Raw genomic sequence first — 21,615 nt, 5'->3', positions numbered from 1 at the left:
CCTGTCAAAATTAGTTGGAGGCACTAGAATTCGCCTTAAGACTGCAACCTTTTAATTCCTGGCCTATACCCAAATTTTCTAAGACTGTAAGGGCTTTAGCAGAGGGACCATAAGGAAATTATGTGTTTTCAGTTTAGGGCTGGTGAGAACTGGTATAAATTTACACTTGCATGAACAGACAAGTTCAGGCAAGTGTAAATTGCATTCCTGTATTAGATTCTTGTATTTTTGAGCATCCTTTTAAAGGCAGCCCTAAACTTACATGTAGTTTTCAAATATGAAATGAGGCAACAGAAGAGGTTCTGTTTTGTCTTACTTTATTCACAGAGGTAGTTCCAACAGCACTTCCACTCACTCAGACTTGCTAAAAAACCACCAAGTTGGTAGATCACGTTTGGAAATTAGATTAGCAAATCCCACAAACAGGAAAGGTAGCAGTGGAGAAATACATGGATCTTGAATATCCTTAAAACCATACATGGATTATGGCAATGCTTTGTCTCTCCTGCCTCTGTTCCCTGTGGCAGAATGCTGGTTGGTTTAACATTCACGTGCCACTAAACATGGCACAACAACTGAAGGCACACTCAAGAGGGCAGAGATGTTGTGCTGAAGTATGTTTAATTCTTTGGGACTTAAGACCATGAATGGAAAACCTCAGGGATTTTTAGATGACTTCTGTGGTTTGGATATTTTGTAGGCACTCCAGTTTAGGAAAAACTTCAATTACATTTCTATGTTAGAAGCTAAGAGTTTTGGCAGAGAGTTATGATGGCACACATGCATGGAGGATATATTGTCTTGATTTAAAATAGTGAAGTCCACAGAATGTTGCAGAGGAGGTGAAGTTTTGTAGTACAAGAGCCTGTCTGGTACACCAGGTTACCTTCTGTGGCTGAGTCACCTGCCAAAGCAGGACAGGGCTGGTAATTTGGGAATCACACAATTTTAATTTTTCTGAAGAACAATTCAGAACAAAGCAGAACACAGAGGAAGTGATGACAAGTTGTTTGCAATGAGTTGGAGGTGAAGCACAGACAGCAGTCTGCAGTACCTAACTCCAGAGTTACAGTTCAGTGTAAAGAGAGACTTTTTGAAATTAACAATTTGATTTAAAACAAATTAAAACCCCCTCATAACCTCAGTAATTCTCTAATCAGTTCTGCAGTTATTTTTAAAAATAACTATTAAAGAATTTTAATAAATATTAAATTGTTATAATAATGATAAGCAATGGTAATAGTGATTAAAGCCCAATTACAGCTGCTTTGTTTGCATGGTCATTCTTAGGTGTTCCTCCCCACAGTTATCAGTGTGCTATTTTATTAAAACCTGAGATCACATTACAAAGGCAAACTCTTAGAGCTCATGATAAACACTAAATTTCATTTAGTGTCCTACCCTTAGTTTTGTCTGGTCCATTTTTTATCTACTTACAGTCCTGGAGAATTGAACCTTGAGAGGTAGAAGGCTTTTGCTGTCCCTCCTGGGAATACTTTCTGAACACTTCCTTTTCAGTATTTCATGGAAGGAACACAGGCTGCAAATAAAGGTACACAGGCTGCAAATTCCTAGTTCTGACAGTAAGATATTCTGAATAAGGCATGACTCAGCATAGCTGCAGACAGTAATCCACAGGAAAGGGAAAAAGAATTCAGGTATTAATAGACATGCTGAGTATTACCACAAGGTAACAGGTTGTACCTGTTCTCAGGAGACTTTTTTCTCAATGATTATGTTTTCACCTGCTGCAAGTTTCTTGTATAAAAGGTGCAGTTTGTCTGGGTGAGGTGCTTCAGCATCAGGGGTCAAGGGAATTTCGAAGTCCGAGGAACTCTGGGAGTCCCTCCTCAGCTCCAGATCAGGAGTCCTGGAGCTGTCACTTATTCCCACCAGCACATCCTGAACGTGGGCAGTGCCATCTTCTGCAGCTTTCTCACAGTCTTTGCTATTCAAGTCACAGGCCCCATCATGGGCACAAGGTCTGTTCTGACCTGGTGGCCTCCCCCTGCTGCTGTCCAGCTGAGTGTCCATGGGACTTCCCTGCAGCACAGGAACCACTGCTCTGCTCCCACCTTTGCTGAGATCCAGGGCACTTCTCTCCTGGGAGGTGATGAGCACTGTGTCCATTTGACTATCCCATCCCTGGCTCCCCTGCTCTGATATGTGTGTTGACTGAGAAGAATTTTGGGAGGAGATGTGTGTTGAGTCACTGACTCCATCTGAATCACTGAAGAGTGACTGGGACCCGCCAGCATCTGCTGAAGATGGGATGTTGTCCTCATTTTCAGAGCTCTCCTCTAGTTTATTAACAGTAAAAAATTCATCCCAGCATGGGACATTGGCATTAGACTCCTGTTGGTCACTAGTTACTCCATTGAAATTGGCTGTGGAAGTGGCATCTGGCTCATGGGAAAGAAACTGAGCTGTATTGTTTTCAGATTCTTCTTCATCGTCGTCATTGTCGTCATCATCATCATCATCATTTGATTCCTCACAGTCCACAAAGTCTACCTTAAGGGATGTGTAAGTTGTGGTCCCTTTGTGATTTTCTGTGCTCTCATTAACGTTTCCTTCAGAATTTTCAGACAGTCCTGTGCTGGAGGGCCTGCCCTCTCCTCTCTGCTGTTTTGGAATCTTAGGCCTTGTAGAAATTAATTCTGAATCAAAGAGATCATCTTCATCTGGCAAGAAACAAACAGAAAATCACTAAGAAAAGTTCATACCTCTGCTAAAATCTTGTTGAGAGCAAAGTTTTTTATTAAAAATTCATTTAGTATAAGTTGAGGAAAATATTCTTTAACCCAGCTGGAGATTTTGCAGGATGATATTGACAGTGTTTGCCTTGCCTTGGTCAGCACAGTGCCTCACAGTTAGAAAAAGCTTTCCTAGGGCTGGTCTAGGACTGAGAGAAGGAACTCCATCCAAAAACTTACAGGGCTGTTGAGCATTAAGTACATTTTAAGACTGCAAACAAGTGTGTTTTTACACAATTAGTGCTCTCGCCCTCCTAATACCCAAGTTCACGTAATTTCTATTTCTGTTGCTTTGCATGCACAGATTGTGGTGAGCACCAAAGCTTTTGGCACCTCTGCTTAAGTCTCAGACTTGCATTTAAGGTGCAGCAGCAGAACCTTTACCTGTATCAGACAATTCTCTCTTGTGGGCTCTCTTCAGTGTTCCTAAGGGCTTGTACCTGGGTTCCATGATTCTCCTGAATGACCTGCATAATGGCTTTAATCTGAAGGGAATGAGAAAAGCAGTTAATATTTAGAAGTCAGCAGATGCTTTCAGGAACAGAAGTAAATCCTTCAACTTGTTTTAAACAAGTTAAGTGCCTTTCAAAGGCACTGCAGCAAAAATGTTAAAGCAAAAGCAGCAATACCTAGGATGAAGTTGATTCATTGGTGAGCTACAGCAGCTGAAAGGCAGAAATCTGTCCTTTCAATATATTTACCTTAAAACATGTACAGTTTTTGGAAACTATCTTGTAGTTCCTTCCTTACAGAAGAAAAGCTGACAGGGTTCAAAATCTGACTACAGTTTTATTCAGTGATTATTAAGTGGAAGTCTCCTTTCTTACTAAGGAGGAAAGGAAAAAAGAAGAGGAATCTTTGTTCTGTCCAGACTACGAGACACCACAACTCTCCTGCTCCCCGAGGGTGCTTTTTAAGCTGCTAACATCTACAGCAGCACAGGAGAACTGGCCTCTGATGCTGTGCAGGGGAGGACTTCAAGTCCCCAGAGAAATCATCTTTAAAAGAAACTTCTAAGAAGTAGCAATGACAAATAGAAATGGATCACAGAACACAGTGAAATGAATCTGTATTTAGCTTCCTCCCAAACAGAGTTTACCAGCAGAAAAGCCTCTACACACAGAGAGAAGTAGAATACAAACTCTGAGACTCAGCTCAACATGCATATGTGCTTCAGAAAACCCAAGTCTGTGGGACTGAATATAGAAAAAATTCTGACAGACAAGTAAAGCAAAAGGCAGTGGCCCCCCTGAGAAGCTGGAATTTGGGAGGGGAATTGTCCTTACAAGAACAGAGTTTGGGTCACCTCCCTCCAGCCCCCACTTGTCACTTACATTTGCATCACTTTGTCCTCTGTTGCACCCACTGGCAATACATTGGGATACACGTTCACAGGACAGATATAGCTCAGGAAATCCTTGATCTGAATTCCAGAAAAGAAGAAGAGCATTCTTAACTGTTGATTTTACAAATTACATCAACAGTTAAGAATGTCACCTAAAGGCAGCACTGATGTGAGCACATCCAAAAGTACTACTAGTAGTCTTTATGTGAAGACAATGTAGTCCATGAGTCTGTCAAAGTAGGTATTTCTGGGACAAGAAAACAGGCCTGGAAGGATGCTGAGAACTCAGCCTTACCTAACACCTCACTGCAATTACCAATTACTACACAGACCATCACTGTCTCTGAAAGAAAAGGCTGGGCAGACCTGGAATGTGAGCCAGTGCTTCCTTGTCCTTACTGCTGCTGATCTTTTCAAAAGTGCATTTTTCTTACTGGAGTTCAAGTCTCCAGTGTTGCAAATCAGGTTTTCCTTTCCTATTTCTAAAGTCTCTCCTAAAGTACCCTTTAAAAGCCCATTATGACAAAACACACGTTTTTCCCAAGCCTTACTCTGTTTTCTTCTAGATGATCTCCAGTAAATTTCTTGAAGAATTGTGTCCAGTTTTGGGCACTCCTGCTGAGGCTTTTTCAGTGCTGAGCACTGGAAACACTTGCAGGTTGCAGATTACACTGCTATTTGTACAGACAGCAGGACTGTCCTGGGGTGACCCATAATGTTATTGCAATTTTGTATCTAGCAGTTAGTTACTGTTATTTTTTGCCTGTTGCTGTTGCACTTGTTAGGAAACTTACATTTTCACTGCTATCTACTCCTGTTCATTCCTTATTGGTGGAAAGGGATTTGCTGAACCTGTAAAGGAAGACAACTCCGTCCAGAGTGTTCTCCTTTAAATTGTCTCAAACCAAGACAAGGACCCATCTGTTTTTGCATGTGGAGGTAGGAGTGTTACAGTTACACTACCTCTCATATTCTGCCAGCAAATTCCACACTGGGACCTCCATCTAAAATCCTGCATGGCAGTGCAAATTTAAACTGAATCAGGATCTTAAAAACAGTAATGCCCTCCTCCATTTTGTAGTGCAAGAGTTTGTGACAGATCATTGTTAGCACTGATCCAGTTTCAGTTTCTTAGGAGAAAGTAGTGTTTTTAGAGCTGTATCGAGTCAGGTTAAATGAAAAGTGTGTGATTGTGGGGAGGATGCTGCCATGACCCATTTCCTTTCACTCTCAACACAGGAAAAGGGGCAAGAGCAGCAGTCAAGATGTGAGAAAATTCAGTTTAAATGTGTAGGCTGAGAAATGAAGGCAAACTCACCCAAATCTGAGGCACAATAGATAAACAACATATTGTAAACTAAAACTCCACGCTTTAAGCGTTGCATAGTTACACAATAATCAAAACTAGAAAGGCAGTCAAAACAATTGTAGAAGTGACCTATACATTGAGAACAGAGAACATGAAATAGGCTCGTAATCCTGCCCTAACAAGTTTCTCTGCAGCTATATTTAAACAAATTTCTCTGTCTTCAGCATTCAGAACTTCCTGTCTCCTTATGTCTTATTACTGACAGGATTTTTTCTTATTATGACAAGTCATGTCATCCACTCCGGAATAATCAAAACTCTTACATTTTTTAAATCTATATATACTAGAAGTATACAAACCTCACTGTATGAAGAGTGGAAAGAGAAACAAGCTCTGTATGTTCTCTCCCCAGTCCTAAAAAAAACAGAAGAGGTACAGAAATTAGGTAACTGCTCTTCATCTGTGGTACACAGACCAGCATAACCTACTCTTGAAGTCCATTCTGAGATACAATTATACACATATCAGGCAAGATACAAACCTGAAACAACAGGTTTCTGTGTGGTTCAAATGCTTACCTCACTATTACATTGGTTTTCTTTTTCCTTTCTCCAAACCACATTGTGGAGGGTTTGATGCTGATTATGTGCAAGGGAGTTCCATTAAGGCAAGTCATCCCACAGGGCAGTCTGTTCCCTCGGAAGCAGTCCTCATCCTGTCCAATGGATACAAAATTGAGTTCAACAGTGATCTTTTTAACCCAGAAATTAAGCAGCATAGTATCCAGCCAAACCAAGTTTTCTCTCACTTGTAATTCTCTTGAAAGACCCTGTCACACCTTGGTTTTTTAGTGCAGCTGGCAAAGCAAATTAGTCAGAGAGACCAATGCCCCAATGTGCCATCTCAAGTTCTACCTGTGTTCCTCGAGGCTGGAGCCTCCAGCCTGACAGACATCCTAGAAGTGGATGGCCACGTGCTAAAACCACATAGTGTGTGGCTGCAGCAGGCACCATCTGAGCTGCTTTTGATACATTGAAATGGGTAATACCTGATTGATCTACTCTGCTGCTTGTCTCACTTCGCTTAAAACCACCATTTTTAGGCTTCAAATATAATTAAATTACCTCTAGCATAAGCTGATATATTTTCCCTTTAAAACAAACAAACAAACAAACAAACAGACTTCAACCCACTAACTAAGGTTTTCACTCTGCTTTACATTGAGTCACCATTTCACCAGTCTTCATTTAGCCAACAGGCCCCAAACATCACCACATTTAACCACTTTCACAGCAAAGGTAGGGGAGGCTTTGCAGGAGCGCACCCGAGGATGTCGACAGGCGTGAATCTGCGTGTGCTGGTCTGTGGTAACATGGCACAGGATTTCTGGCATGTTCCTGAACATATCGAGTTTGTTCATGTGCACCTAGAGAAAGGCAGAATTTATTTTTCATTAGTTCAGTGTGTTTGCCAGACTGCAGCTGGAGAAGGTACATAGATGGGATTCTGCTCTCCCCAAATGCTGGCAGGCATTTAAATTATTACTCCCCATAATGTCCAAGCCGAGATGTGTCAGCCAAAACTTGGATATCTAGAGCAAGTAGAACATACCCCCTATACTGAAGAAGGATGAATACTCATCAGAAAATCAGAATATATATACTATTAATGCTGTATGCAAATTACTTTTATCATTCACAGAATAAAAGGGAGCGAGGTAAATGCTGACCTTGAAAAGTGGAATTAACTTCTCTTTGGAAAGCCCAGATGTTCCAGACTGAAGTCAACTAGTTACCTCATTCTGAGCACAACTGCACTTTTAAAGGGAAGTTAATGAAACAAGCATAACTGTGACCTAGAACACTTCTCTGAACAGCCATTACCAGCTCAGTGTTGGCCACAATCATTACTGAGGGTCTGTTCCAAAGCCACAATTAGAGAAACATTACCTTGATTCCGAGTTCCTCACTGAGGTTTATGAACAAATACTCATATCCATAAGCAGCTTTGCAGTTCAGCCACACAACATGATTACGAGACAGTGAGGTCCAGCTTCGCACTAACTCCAAGATCCCATTTAAACATTCCTCCTGAAAAGTGTAGAAAATGCTGTCAATCATCTTGGAAAATACTTTCAAAGTGCTGTGATTTAGTAATGCAAAATAGCATTGCCTTGCAAGACTTACCTACCAAAGGGGTAGTTAATTAATTAACAGTTTTAAGTGCCTTTGTTCTCATAATTTATTAGACTTACCCGGCTTGGTATGTGATAAAATTTGGGATCACAAAAAGTAGTGTCCAAATACACACTCTGGATGTCTTTTACCCTGGAGGATAGAAATATGATATCAGAGTAAACATTGCCTCACAATGCTAAGATACACCACATCCTCTCTCTTCAAAAGGAGGTAATTCTACCTCTTAATTACAAAGAATACATCAAATGGGGCTTGTAACTGCAGTATTGCAATTATATTTAATCCAGTATTGCAATTATATTTAATCCAGAATAAAAAAAGAGGGAAAAAAATTAATACCTAGCCAAACTGTCCATGCCATATGATCTTTTCTTTCTATACTCCACAAATAGCTCACCTGGTCCCTGAATGCAAAAGCTCCATTCTGGCTGCTTCTCCTTTAGCAAGCCTGAAATCCCCTGTGTACAACACAGTGCCGTTCTCACCTTCAAACAGAAACCTGCAAACAGCAACACTCGGGTCAAATCCCTCATTAAATGCCAGGTGGTGAAACATTTAAAGTATTGAAAGGACATACATGACTGAACCTGGACAGTGACCAGCTGGCAGAAGTGTCACCACTACATCTTCTTTCTGGAAGAGAGGGGTTAGCATTATTTTCAGACTGTAGTAATTACTACCAGTACTTTTGTCAGCACAGTGAGAGTAATGTATTATCCCCACAGTCTCCTGCAGCATTTGGCATTGCTTTTAAAACCAGAGAGTCTCTTCACACTGCAACAAGTGCTAAAGAGCAACCACCATCCTGTCATGGCAGAAGAAAGGACCAAGTATTGTATGGTGCTTACAAAGCAAGCTGGAGAGGAGACAGCTCTACTTCCTTGGTTAATGGTGAGCAAGTACAGAATCACAGAATAGTTTGCATTGGAAGGGACCTTTAAAGTTCATCCAGTCCAACTCCCCTGCAAAAGGCAGGGACATCTCCAACTGCTCAGAGCCTCATTCTGATCTTGAGTGTGCCCAGGGATGGGGCATTCACCACCTCTTTGGGCAACCTGTTCCACATTTCACCATCCTCATTGTAAAATGCTTCTTCCTTATATCTAGTCTGAATCAACCCTTTTTTAGTTTAAAACTATCACCTCTTTTTCTGTCACTAGAGGAGAGGAGGGGCACATACATTTTAAAAATAGCTTGTGCACTTCAGATGCTGCAGCTGTGTTTCCTGTACTCGTGTAAACAGCATTACTGCCCATGACTGACATAATCTTTTTTTCCCTGTAACTTACCTCACCAGATGCTTCATCTACTAAAGAAATCTGAGTTGGAGTTTCAACTTCCAATGCAACCTGTAACAAAATGATTAACTGCATTGTAGGATTTACTGAACATTCTCTTTCATGTTTATGTCATGGTATTCATTATGTAGACATCTCTAGCACTCACTGTGGCTAATGCCAAGCCTGTAAAATTAAACTCATTTTCCCATAGCAAATCATAAATTTCCATTTCCAGTGGAATAAACTTTCCTAAAAGTTATCTAAAAATTAAATGGAGATACCTCAACCAAGGTGTGCATGCCTAAAAAAGTTAGAGCATGTTGGACTTCTATCAGCAACAGCTCTTGTTCCTCTGGATGGATCACATGCTTTGTTTTTTAATGACTGCAAAGCCCAAAACATCCCAGTCCTAAAGCAGTGGATCTTGCTAGGACTGCCCCCTATTACCAAAAGCAGTGCCCACAAATCACTGGGAGCACGTATTCCTGTGTTTCTGCAGAGATAATTATTTCTATTTCTGTAAAAAACCTCCTGTTCAATTTCATAATGCCTGCATCTGCAAAGGGAAGGAAATAAGTTCCAGTCACACCTGTACATAACACTGATCCCTTGCAGTCTGGCTCCAAACACTGGAAATCATGTAAATTTACTAAGTTTTTCAGTGATTCTATACTAAAACTTCTTCACGTTATGGTCCATTTTCAAAAAAAAGCAAAAGGCAAATCATGTAACTTTAGATTATATACACTCCAAGCAATAAGAGACTTAAAATGAAGCAAACAGAAGCACGCAGAAGCAAAGAGACATGAGCAAGGTAAGGAAATGAATACCAATGATCAATACAAATGAATACCAATTCATGTGTATAGATGATCAATATTAAGATGAAGGCAACATAAAGCTGAAGTTGAGGGAAAGGAAAAATTCTGTGGGGAGACAAATAATTAAACAACAAACAGCAATAAACCAATCCCACATAAGAAGCAGCAGGAAAGGCACATTGTTGGAAGTACCAATACTGAGACACTCCTGAGGAGCAGGGAGCTGCTTCTTTCTGAGAATCACTGCTTGGAAAGTGCTATTTTCAAAATAAACACAAACTCACAATATGATTCTCCCAAAACTTGTATTTCCAGTTAGTCAACAACAATTCCTTAGTTACTGGCGAGCAGTAAAGTTTAACTTTCAAGCTGTGAGGAGACAAAAAACACAGGTGTTTTTTAAAGTAGACATGAGGAACAATCTAACAACACATCAGCACCTGGCACCCAGAACATCAAACCCTGCACTCAGAAACCTCTCATATGAGGAGACCTGCAGATCTGGAAGCCTGCAGGCTTCTCTTCAGCACAGCAAATCCAAACCTACCCCTGTGTGCCTCTGCCTGCACGGTTTTGTGCTGACATAAACGCAGTGTGTGGTGCATGGTCATGACCTATCTGCTTGTTTCCATACCCCTGCACACACCCCCGGAACAGGCATTTGGGACAGTCAGCACACAGCAGAACATACAGTACTCCTTATGAAGCTTGAGCTTATGCACAGAGACCCGATGAGCAAAGAGAGATTCTCTGCTTGCATCACAGGAGATGCAATAGATACTCTAATAGATCAAAGAGAGCCTAGGAACTGGTCCACAATCTCCCTGGACCCATTGCCACATTTGATCATCCTCATAGTGTAAAAGGTGTCCCTTGCCCTTTCTTTATGCACTTCCATGGAAAGTCTGGCTCCATCTCCTCTACCCCTACCTGCAAACAGTGATACGTGATTGTCTCCTACTCCTAAGGCTGAAGACATCCAGCTCTCTCAGCCTCCCCTCACACATCACATGGTCCTGGCCCCAGACCAGTGTGGTGATGCTGAACAAAACATGCATCAATTTATCATCCAGGGGAGCCCAGGGCTGGACACAGTACCCCAGAAAGGTCTCACAGATGCTGGCCAGAGGGGAATAATTGTCTCTCTCAAACTGCTTGCTTATGTGCCTCAAACACTTCAGAGAGCCCAGCTGGCTCCTTCACTGAACAGGCACAGCACTGTCTCTGGGTACCAACACTTCCAGGGAGTAACAGAGAGATCCTTATGAAGCTCATGAATGTCATGGAGCTCAACAAGGCCAAGTGTACCTGAGTCTGGGCAACCCCTGGTATCCAAACAGACTGATGGATAAATGGGTTAACAGCAGCCCTGCAGAAGACTTTGGGGTACTGGTGGATGAGAGGTTGGGCATGAGCCAGCAGTGTGTCTTGCAGCCCAGAAAGCCACTATTATCCTAGGCTGCACCACCAGCACTGTGGGCAGCAGGACAAGGCAGGGGATTCTGCTCCTGTGAGACCCCACCTGCAGCGCTGCATCCAGCTTTGGGGATCCCAGCACAGGAAGGACAGGGACCTGTTGGAGCAGATCCAGAGGACGCCACAAAGATGCTCAGAGGGCTGGAGCACCTCTCCTATAAAGGCAAGCTGAGTTCTTCAGCCTAGAGAAGAGAAGATTCTGGGGGGCACATTACTGCTACCATTTGACATTTAAAGGGGGCTTTCAAGAAAGTCCCTATAGAGAGGGACTTTCTACAAGGACATGGCATGGACAAGGGAAGCTGATTTAAAATTGAAAAGGGGCAGGTCTAGATGAGATACAAGGAAGAAGTTTTTAAAATGAGTGAGGATGGTGAGGCACTGGAACAAATTGTCCCGAGAAGTTGTGGATGCCCCATTCCTGAAACAGCTCGAGGCCAGGTAGGATGGGATGCTGGAGCAACCTGGTCTAGTGGGCGGTGTCCCTGTCCCATTCCCATGCTGGGATTTCTGCCCCATGGCAGTTGTTCGCGCCGTGTTGCTCACGCTTTGCCGCGCACCCCGAGGCCTCCACCAGCCCGTACCTGCCCTCCAGCCTCCTCTTCAGGGCGGTCGCCCGCAGCCCCTTCATGTGATCTGGGGAGAGAGGCACGGGGTCAGCCGGGGCGCACACGGGGCGGGGAGAGACGCACGGGGGGTGGGACATACAGGAGAGGGAAGAGACGCAGGGGAAGCGGGGAAGGACGCACGGGACGGGGGAGGGAGGCGGGCAGGGGGCCCTGGCGGGCCCTCACCCTTGTGGCAGTGCGACAGGAAGAAGGCGCGCGCGCGCAGGTTGTCGCGGTCGAAGCGGTCGATGGACACGGCCGGGTACTCGCGCGTGCGGCCCCCGAACCGGCTCATGGCGGGCAGCGCGCGCTTCCGGCCGCGCGGGCCCCAGCCAATCCCGAGGCGACCCCGCCCCGCGCCGGCCTATCAGGGGCGGGCACGGCCTTTTAAAGGGGCCGCGGCGGGCGGTTGCCTGGTGACCGTTGGCGTCGTGAGGGGACGGCAGTGAGGAGGGGACAAGCCGTGAGGGGACAGACGTGAGGGGCTTAAGGGGTGGGGGGCGGCCGTGAGGGGCGCTCCCTTCCCGCCTCGGCCACCGCTCCGCCCCGAGTGAGAAGAGTCCCCGTTTTGCGTCTCTTGATCCGAGGTGGGCCGCCTTAAGGGCTGGGTGGGCGGGTTATGGCTGTGGCGGTGGAGGGAGGGTGAAGTTACGGTCGCAGCGCAGTCACGGATGCAGGCTGGGATGTCTGTCTGAGCACATCGGAATGTACTAGGAACTGTCGGGTAGAGTAGGTAGAAGTCACTGCAAAGGGGAACTTAGATTGGATATTAGGTTTTGTTGGTTTTTTGTTTGGTTGGTTGGTTTTGGGGTTTTTTTGGGTTTTTTTTGGGGTTTGTTTTGTTTTGTTTTGTTTTTTACAGTGCAGGCGGTGAGGCACTGGGACAGTTTCCCCAGTGAGGTTGTGTTGTCCCAGCCTTGAGACAGTTCCAGGCCGGGTTGGATGGGGCTTTGACCATTCACCTGATCTCATGGAGGATGTCCCTGCTTGTGGCAGGGGGATGGAACGAGATTATCTTTAAGGTCCTTTTCAGCCCCTTGACATCCTATGAAATCTCTTACTGGCTCTTCTGAGACCCAAGCAGGTCCTGTGTTTGCTGACTTGGGTTAAGTGGTGTAGGAGAGGTACAGCCATCTCCTCCCGCTGTTCTGCCCCGGGGCCTCTCCTGTCTGGGGACATGGTGCTGCTTGTCTGGGCTGAGGAGACAGCAGAGTCCCTGTCCCACTTGATACCCTGACCTGGACCCAAGGTGCCCCTACTCTTCAGCTTCAAGTTTGCTGGTGAATAGAGGTGTGCATCCTAGGTATACCAAAATGGATGAAGGTGCAGACACCACTCCTCCCCAGCACCAGGCACACAGGCTGTGACCCACAGTCCTGCTCCACCTGCTGACATGGAGCCCCTCACTCATGACAGCCTTCCTCCAGCAGCTAATTTTTCAGGACACATCCTGTTCCTGCTCCAGTGGCTGGAAATTGAGTACGTTCACCTACTCCAGATATCACAGAAGTGCTCACACCCCCAGCCTGACTCCAGGAGCTGGCACCAGTGTTCACTCGGACACAGGTCTCACCAGGAGACTTTGTCTTTGCAGCACACACACATGTGGAATACAGAGTTTGTGCAGAGAGACAGTTAAGATTTAAGAAGATACAATAGGCTAGGACAGTCTGTGATGCTCAGGTGTGGGGCTTAGCTGGGCATGTAATACTGACTGCTCCTGTTTTACACAGAACAGGCTTATTTTATACACCTTTCTGTCTATTCCCATCTTTGTTTCTCACTGGTCCTGCTCATTCCTCACACGTCTATACAGTTCCATGGATTCCCACACCTCTCCAAGTCTGGGCCCCTCTGGTTAGGTCTTACCAGTGCAAAGTCCAGGTTGATCTCCCAGGATGTTATTTGTGTAGTTTCTTGATAGCCCATCTATTAGTGCTAGAGTTGAAATTTGTTTATCTGGGTTTTTTTTCAGGTTCTTGGCTCTGCATATTTTTTTTTGTTTCCTCCTTTTTCCTAAATTTCCCAACTGACAAGATTTGTCATCAGATAACCCTGCTGGAATAAGCATTTTCACATTCTTCACATGCCACATGACTGGCCAGGTGTAATTCTCTTCACCAGCTTTCTCATTTGCTGCTCAGGTTTGAGTCCCCATATATTGTTTTATGGCTTCCTCCCTTTCCTGTGACCCCATATTTGCAGTGAAAATGGTCCTTGAGCAGATGCCCTAAGGGAGCAGACACTCTCCTCCCACAAACACCAGCTTGTGTAACTGTTCAGGAAACCACCATCAGCGAGCCCAGGCTACTTAGAATTCCACAGTAATTGTGTTATGATTAACATTAAAAAATGTGTTCCCAAGGCCAAAGCACTCACTGTTTATCCTAAATTAGGAGTAGGCAAACATTGTCATCTTAGCAAAGTCCAGTTCACTGCTCAAAAATTTGCCCTTAAATGAAAAGTGTTAATATTAAACTGAATATTTTCTTATCATTTTCTTGTCTTCTTTATTTGCCTTTATCCATCTGTTGTCTTTCATCTCTTCCCTGAATTCCTGGCTGGAGTACAGCTGTCCTCTGCTCTGCTACAATGAAAACAGCTCCGTGCCTGGAACTTGGACACATAATAGACAAAGAGTACAATTTTTAAATAGCAGCCCCCAAATGGGATTCATTCATTATACAAAGTCACTGAGCTGGAACTTTCAATACATAATCTTTATATCTTTATTTTTGGGGCAGGAACGCCTGTGGACAGGCACTGGGAATTAATGGTGACTCACAAAGTGCCAGACCTACCCACATGTCTTGAAGAAAAACATTCATTAGGTGAATCCAGCACGTCCTGTAAAGAAGAGCTTAGCACTAATGACATGTAAGTTGTCACAAGACACTTCATTTCATTGTAGCTTAGCATTTATTAAGATCTAATGTTATTGCTAGTCATATTGACTGTCTAAAGTCAATATTGACTGACAACAGTTCTCATCAAACACTGATGAACAAATAAAGAGCTTGAAAAATCCTGTGACAGCTACAAAAGAGCAATTTGCAGCAGAGGAGAAAAAAATTTATGTTGAGATAGATATCTCAAAGACTACCCTAAATTTAGAATAAGGATCTGTGCTTATCCTGTTAATTTGTATTTGATAGCTCATAACCAGATGGGAAAATTAATTTTTTATTTTTGTAAATTGTAAAACTTTCAATTGTAAAATGCTGCAGTGCCTGGTAAAAGAATGCTTGCAGTAATGAACTGGAATAAATGGTTTAGTGTTGCCAGAAAAATGCCCTTTTACGTATTTTTATTGATCTCTAATAAAGTGTGTTCAGTAAGAGATGAAAGGCCTTTTCTTTGTTTACTGATTGCTCTCTGCACAGGTGTGCAGACTTCTTTCTGCTAGTTCCACATTGTGATCACAATAATTCTTGATACAATTTTCCCAAAGATTTTTATCTTGTGGTGCAAGACTTCTTTTCCATTTTCTGCTTTTCTAAAAAGACTAGTGGCATTTTGCATTTGATAAGACTTCAGCTTTCAAATTTTCAAGCTCTCTGTTGATATAGGAACTTGCCAAGTAAAGAAATTGGGCAAGGTTTGGAGGCAGCATCCTACCCACAGGGAAGGAGATTGTATTCATCCTCTCACTGCAAAATCCAGCAGCTTTCATTCCTTGGAGATACTTTCCTAATTATGAAGCTGAAGCTTGGTGACATTTCAGAACTGGGAAAGGACTCATCTCTGATCATACCTGCTAGGCACGATAGTGATGTGCGTGTTTTGCTTGCAGAAGCAACAGAAGTTTTTTTGAGTAGCAAGAAAGCAAGTAGCTTAAGAAAGCAAAGGCAATGAAATTTAAATATAAGACAGAAATCAAATGATTTTTTTTATGTAGTTCAAATCCATCCCTCGTGAGTATCCACTGTCTGCGGTTTTTTAAATTGCTTTTTGCTGCTGTTGTTTTTAGTTTGTTTGTGGTTTTTGTTTGTTTGTTTGTTTGTTTTTAAATCTATCTCTTTTATTAATTTTCTTTTCAGTTTGAGTTTCAGCTTGTCCCAGTTCTGCTCTTTTCAGGTTTAGCAGGTGATTAACCTGTTTGCTATGTCTGAACAAATGGGTTTTGTGTGAGGAGGAGTCAGTGGCAGTCAGTCTGACTGGGCAATGTTAGAAAGGGGTGAATTCTGGTGGTGTGTGCCTTGTCCCCTTATCCAGTTTATCTCTGGCACTGTGCCTATGTCTCTGACTGTGCATTGCTCCTCTCCCCTCCTCTCCCATCCTGAGTGTTTGCCCAGATCTTCATTCTGTAGTTCCCAGTTTGATGTCACTTCAGGAGCAAGAAAAAAAAAATCTGGACATCTGCCTGCATGCCCCAAGGGGACAGCAACTGCAAAGATGTGAAATTCAAAAATACTGCATTTAATATATTTTTAATGCATCAATATGCACAATTTAATTTAAGAAAGGTTGAGTCAAGATGTACGTGGAAGTGCTGAGGAGTTGGGTTTGTTTGAGATCAAGTAGTGCATTTAATTTGATTCCAGCTGCTTATAACTTTTTCCTTTTTTAACCTCAGACTTTGAGCCCTGTAATTCCTTTATTTTACAATTTTGTTCTATCCATTACCCTACATGTCCCCAACAAAATCACTTGCTTCTGTCTTCTCTATTTAATTTTTAAAGTTTAATTTCAGGAAGATGTCCAAAGTTTCTGAAGTAATGACTAAAGCTGACATCAAACCAAAATCTATGCATCGTGCCAAAATATGGTCAGATGATGTTGAGAACTTGTACAGATTTCAGCAAGCTGGATACAGAGATGAGGTGGAATATAAACAAGTTAAACAAGTTGATGAGGTAAGATGTAGAACTTTGTAAGAGTTACTGCTTTAAACTTCTGTCTCGTGTAAAATTATTAACTAGAAGTCGAGGTGCTGCTTATTTCCTTACATTTAGGCTAGGTTCTGATACTGTGTGTTTCCTCACAGGTCTGACTTGGATTCTTGAGCAGTTAACTGTGTAGAATAACTCATAGAACTGAAACAGAAACACTACCCAGCCTGTGTTTTGTTCCCCCTCTCTGATGCATTTAGAAGCATCACAGATCTCTTTGAACACATGTAGCTGATCTTCAAAGGAGTAATTCAGTGTTGAGGGAAGAAATATTTCAAAGTGAGTTCTCTGCAGCTTCCCCGTTAGTCTGTCAATAGACTCGATAGGGAACTCCCTGACTGTCCATGGAGTCAGTCCTGTGTCACTGCTGCTGCTTCACTTTGCAGTTGGATTGTGTGGTAGCACAGTCAGGCTTTGTGCACACTCACAACTTGGCCTCTGTCAAAATGATGTCCACAATGGAAGTATTTGATGCCAGCTGTAAAAGGCAGTTGTGACACAGGCTCTGGTGTCTCTGCTCACCACAGCTGGTGGTGATGCTCCCCAGCACATCAAATGAGCTATTGAGTAGTGCCAAATATCCAGTGGCTACTCAAGGTTCAAAATGCCAACTAACAGGTTAATACAACAAACAATATATCATTTTTATTACAGATCTGCAAAGCAGCAAATACAGTATGAAGAACACACTTTTAAAAGATGTTGACCTCCTGTGCACATAAGAAACCACAGAAAGTTCCAAGAAACTCACTCCCCATGCAGTTAACTCAGAGCACAGCAAAACATTGATGTGCATAATAAGATACGGTTTATTATTTTACTGTGGGCTCTGATACCACTGCAAAGGCTGTGGTATAATTTTCAGTAACTGCAGAAGGAAATCGTGTCATTGTTGTGGTAGGATCTGTGTGTTTAAGATCTATGGCACAACTGCCAGCAGTTAAACCCTGATGGAAGTTAAAGAATCCCACTGACTCATTGTAATGTGAGTGTGCACTCTGTTCCAGCCTGCCAGGGCCTGGCACTGATACTCTTTCAACTTACATATTCCAAAATGTCTTGTTTGGTCCATACTGGGTTTCTATAATGCAGTTGTTACTAAAGATGCAATTTTAATGTAGGTGGAATGAATATTAAAGCTGTTGTGTTTAGACAGACAATGCAAATAACACAGGTGTATGCCTGAAGTCATAAGGTAAGTGATGAAACCACTTCTGGTGAATGCTCCAGACAACATCCTGTTGTCAGCTCTGCCTGGAAGAGAAATAAGATGGTTATTACCTGATTTTTAAGGTTTAATCAGAAGCAGTCATAGATGCTCAAGCTCAAAGAGATACTAAAGCCATAAAGCTGTTGAATGTGCAAATGCTGAAGCTTTTAATTTAAAGCTTTACACCATGGAACAGTGAAGAGCACCAGGGTGATGCTGAGTTTGCGTGTTGGATCCTACTGTCTTTGAGACTGATACAATCTGCAGCTTACTTTATTTTCATGAAGTTGCTAATGAAAATCCCATTTTTCATGGTCAGAAGGATCTGAAAGAAACCTTTAAGTGTATATCAGTCTTACAGAAGCAGACCTTTGCAGTCTCTCCAATTACTGAATAACTGAATAGCACAAATATTATATTCCTATACCAGGTGTTTTAAAAACTTGTCCAATTTTAAATTAGCCTGTTAAATATCCTTAGATTCCTGTTTCTGGGCTTTTCAGATCACATAACTTTATCCTAAACCTGAAAACTGTTTTCCGTCATCTTGTTATCAATCTGCTTTTAAAAGTTCAGCAAGTTAATAGAAAAATGGTATTTAGAGGCAAATGAGGGTTCCCCATGGAAGTATACCCTATATTCCTTGCAATGTCATGCACAAACATCCCTTAATGTGAGCATGTTCAGGTGATTTTATACCTTTTTGTTCTACTTATAGGTAGAGTGCTGGCCAGAAACTGGATTTGTTAAGAAACTTCAGAGAAGGGACAATACATTCTATTATTACAATAGGCAAAGAGAATGTGAAGACAAAGACGTCCCTAAAGTGAAAGTTTACTTGTATTAGTGTTGTTACTGTTCTGGTTGGTTTGTTTTTATAAATTGTTTCTTAAGACCTTTAAGTAAATGATTTGTGAAATCTGGCTTACCTTAAGTATCCATGTCAAGTTTAGGTAGAAAGGGGAGTGCTGGAAATGCAGAGAAACCTGAACTATAGACATAGACACTTCACTTTTTCCTTCCTGCAAGCAAAAGTCTTATTATTCCTCATTTTTCTGGTTACAAATGCTCTGAAAAAAAGCTAAAAAGCTGGTAAATGGGCATCATATATTTCAGTTACCTGTATAACATCCACTGTAAGTACAGGCATCAATCATTATTCCAAACAATATAATCTGTGACACTGCTTAAGATCAGCCACAGTCTCTTGCTGTAGCTGAGGTTTATGAGACTCCAAAGGGCCAAAGTGAGACCAGAGCACTGACTAAAATTTCCTTGGGGCAGAGCAAGAAAAACAAGCAAAGAATTTAAGTGAAGGATTCTGAACAATTAAGTAATAATGGCCAGTGCTGAGCTGCAGTTACAAAGACTGGTTATTGTGATAGAAAGTCACAAAAGAAATGTCTTTCTGTCTATCCCCAAAGTATTTTTGTCAGGTGCCAGTACTAATTACTCAAAGAGGAAGTATTAATTAACTTAGCATCTGCCTTCTAGTGGGGGTGGATCGTGGATTCACAGGTTGAAAACATGGAGTATAAAACTCCAGGGAGAACATGAAGTCCACACTCAGTAATGTTTAGGGGAAAGTGAGGTACACGGATGATATGTGGGATTTCTGGGCAGAATTCATCTCGTCTTCAAATGTTACATTATCAACATCTACACCTGATCCTGTTGTTTGGACAGCCTGTGTTCTGAATAGAGAGAAGCTCTTGTGGGCACAATTAATTTATTTTAGATGCAGCTATGTAACATTCTCTTTGAATGTGCTGCTGTGACATCAGCTCTGCAGCAGCTGCCCATACCTGGGCTACTCTGAGACACTCAATGAAGATCAGGGACTGTACTTACCTTCAGTCATGAGGGGATTTAATTAAAAGCTTTGAGAAGCCAAAACTCTTGATAATTGTCCACTAGAATAGATTGTTGTTATGTAAGCCAGTAGGGAGGTTTGTGGTAGTTACAAAAAAATTGTTATTAATATTTCCTATCTCTAGACTGTTGACCAAGGGTATCTAAACTTAGTTTTAGGCATGCATTAGCAATGTATATTTGACCATCTATCTTATGGGTATTCTTCATTTATTTGAGCCTAAGATGGAGTCAGTCAGGATGAGAAATAGAGGACCTACAGCTCCTAGTCAAAATAAGTACTATGGATGCAATATTTAAAAGACCTCGTTGACAATGACTGGTGATGGTATCCTCATCTTAGACTACTTGGAAAGTTTTAGCTTAATTTGTATTAACTCTGTTGGAGAAATTACTAAAAGATACTCTGAAGCAACTATGAAACATTTATTCCCAGAAGGTTTTAATGGCATATAAAGAGAGAGTTACTGCAATGTAGAGAAATAAAGCATTGCTACAATGAATGTCACTTCAGCCTTTCATTATGATTTCTTCTATACTTGGAATGCTCTGGATGTACTTTTAAAAGACAGGACTTTTTGCATACTTTGCAGTTAAATAGGGGGAAAATAACAATTGCCAGATAACCCATCCATTTTGTCACTTTGGTTTAGTGGATCTCACTTTGTTAACTATAGATTCCTAAAACCAAAATATTCCAGTGGACATGAAAACAGCCTTTAAAGCATTTCACAAAAAATAGATGTGTTGTATAGCCAGCTCAAATTTATTGTCAGAAATTATTGCTATCAGCACACACAGAAGAAGTGCGAACATTTGGTACAGCCATTTTCCCAGTCTATAAAAAAGACAGAGTTGGGAGAGAACATTTGAGAACAGAAATTAAAACTGCAGGTAACTTTTTAGAATTTAATGTGGATTCTTTTCCTCAAGAAAAATTTTTAAAAGTTGAAAGACATGTAAGAGATTTTTCTAGAATTCCCTCATTTTACCTGCCTACTCCTCAGTATTTTTGCAATATTGCTGGATGCTTCTGTCTGTATTTTAAAACCATGACTGTGCATTTCTTGCAGCCCATGGATATTTCACTTCAGATGAGTAGTATGGGAATTCATGTTCCCCTTTATATGAGTTGACAGATCTTTCCCACTTTGAGAGAGTGAATTACCTAAATATTACTTACATTTTTCAGCATTTTCAATGTAAAAAAGATTGAATGTCACTGTGATATTTAAAAGATTCACAGGATGAAAAAGAAAGACAAGCTGTGTAATCAGACCAGTTTACAGAGATGGCCTTTGTCAAGGCTGTGATGAATTTGGGAGTTCTCTCAGTTCATCAGCAAAACAGCAGATTTTGTACTGGCAGTGTTGGTTTCAGTTATAGCTGTCCTTTGACATCCAGTTCACGCTAAACTTAAGGTGATGTGACCACTCCTCCAGCCTGCCAAAGTTCCTCCTGACCAGGCTTTGGCCTTCAGCTGTGCTGGCTGAGCATGAAGCTGATACCTGAGTACCAACAAAGTTTCCTCCACTGCCTGGGTGCTGCTGTGAAAGGAACTCAGTGTTTTCTCTTATCTGATACATCTGTAACTGAAATATCCCTATCTCAGTTTTAAGCAGGTGGAGAACTGTGAGCTCACTTGTCTCTTAAGCTCAGTTATGAAGGAGTGTCAGAAGTTCGCAATCTGGGGAAGTTGTGCTTCATTTAAGGGTGACACATCAGTACTTACCAACATAAATAATTTCTGAACATCATCATACAAACTTTTAAACTGAATTTTAAAGAGCTAAAGCACATACCTCAAATTTTATTGCCTAGAGATGAAAATATGTGCTATTTTTCTGA

The 21,615-nt window shown here is 42.0% G+C and overlaps 2 protein-coding genes across 3 annotated transcripts; one reads left to right on the top strand and one right to left on the bottom strand.

Moving 5' to 3' along the window:
• Positions 1-300: 300 nt before the first annotated feature.
• DCLRE1C (DNA cross-link repair 1C) lies at positions 301-12,136 on the bottom strand. The gene is given in 15 exon segments (XM_066318782.1): positions 301-1,733; positions 1,735-2,684; positions 3,141-3,241; positions 4,091-4,179; positions 5,770-5,824; positions 5,989-6,125; positions 6,735-6,836; positions 7,360-7,500; positions 7,665-7,737; positions 8,006-8,107; positions 8,186-8,241; positions 8,898-8,957; positions 9,994-10,078; positions 11,770-11,821; positions 11,980-12,136. Coding segments are annotated over 15 exon segments (2,184 nt in total). The 5' UTR covers positions 12,089-12,136; the 3' UTR covers positions 301-1,661.
• A 123-nt stretch (positions 12,137-12,259) lies between these two features.
• On the top strand, positions 12,260-20,275 carry MEIG1 (meiosis/spermiogenesis associated 1). 2 transcript variants are annotated; one of them, XM_066318780.1, is made up of 4 exons: positions 12,260-12,380; positions 14,538-14,670; positions 16,487-16,649; positions 18,614-20,275. In XM_066318780.1, exons 2-4 carry the CDS (start codon positions 14,567-14,569, stop codon positions 18,740-18,742), a joined length of 396 nt encoding a protein of 131 aa, XP_066174877.1. In that variant the 5' UTR covers positions 12,260-12,380; positions 14,538-14,566; the 3' UTR covers positions 18,743-20,275. The 2 variants fall into 2 exon arrangements, with proteins under 2 accessions (XP_066174877.1, XP_066174878.1); XM_066318781.1 differs by lacking the exon at positions 12,260-12,380 and having other exon boundaries at positions 14,595-14,670; positions 16,476-16,649.
• Positions 20,276-21,615: the final 1,340 nt, after the last annotated feature.

This window comes from Sylvia atricapilla, chromosome 5, assembly GCF_009819655.1.
Source record: "Sylvia atricapilla isolate bSylAtr1 chromosome 5, bSylAtr1.pri, whole genome shotgun sequence".
NCBI lineage: Eukaryota > Metazoa > Chordata > Aves > Passeriformes > Sylviidae > Sylvia > Sylvia atricapilla.
Note: the sequence above shows the minus strand (reverse complement) of the source record. Positions and strands in the feature narration are given on the sequence as shown.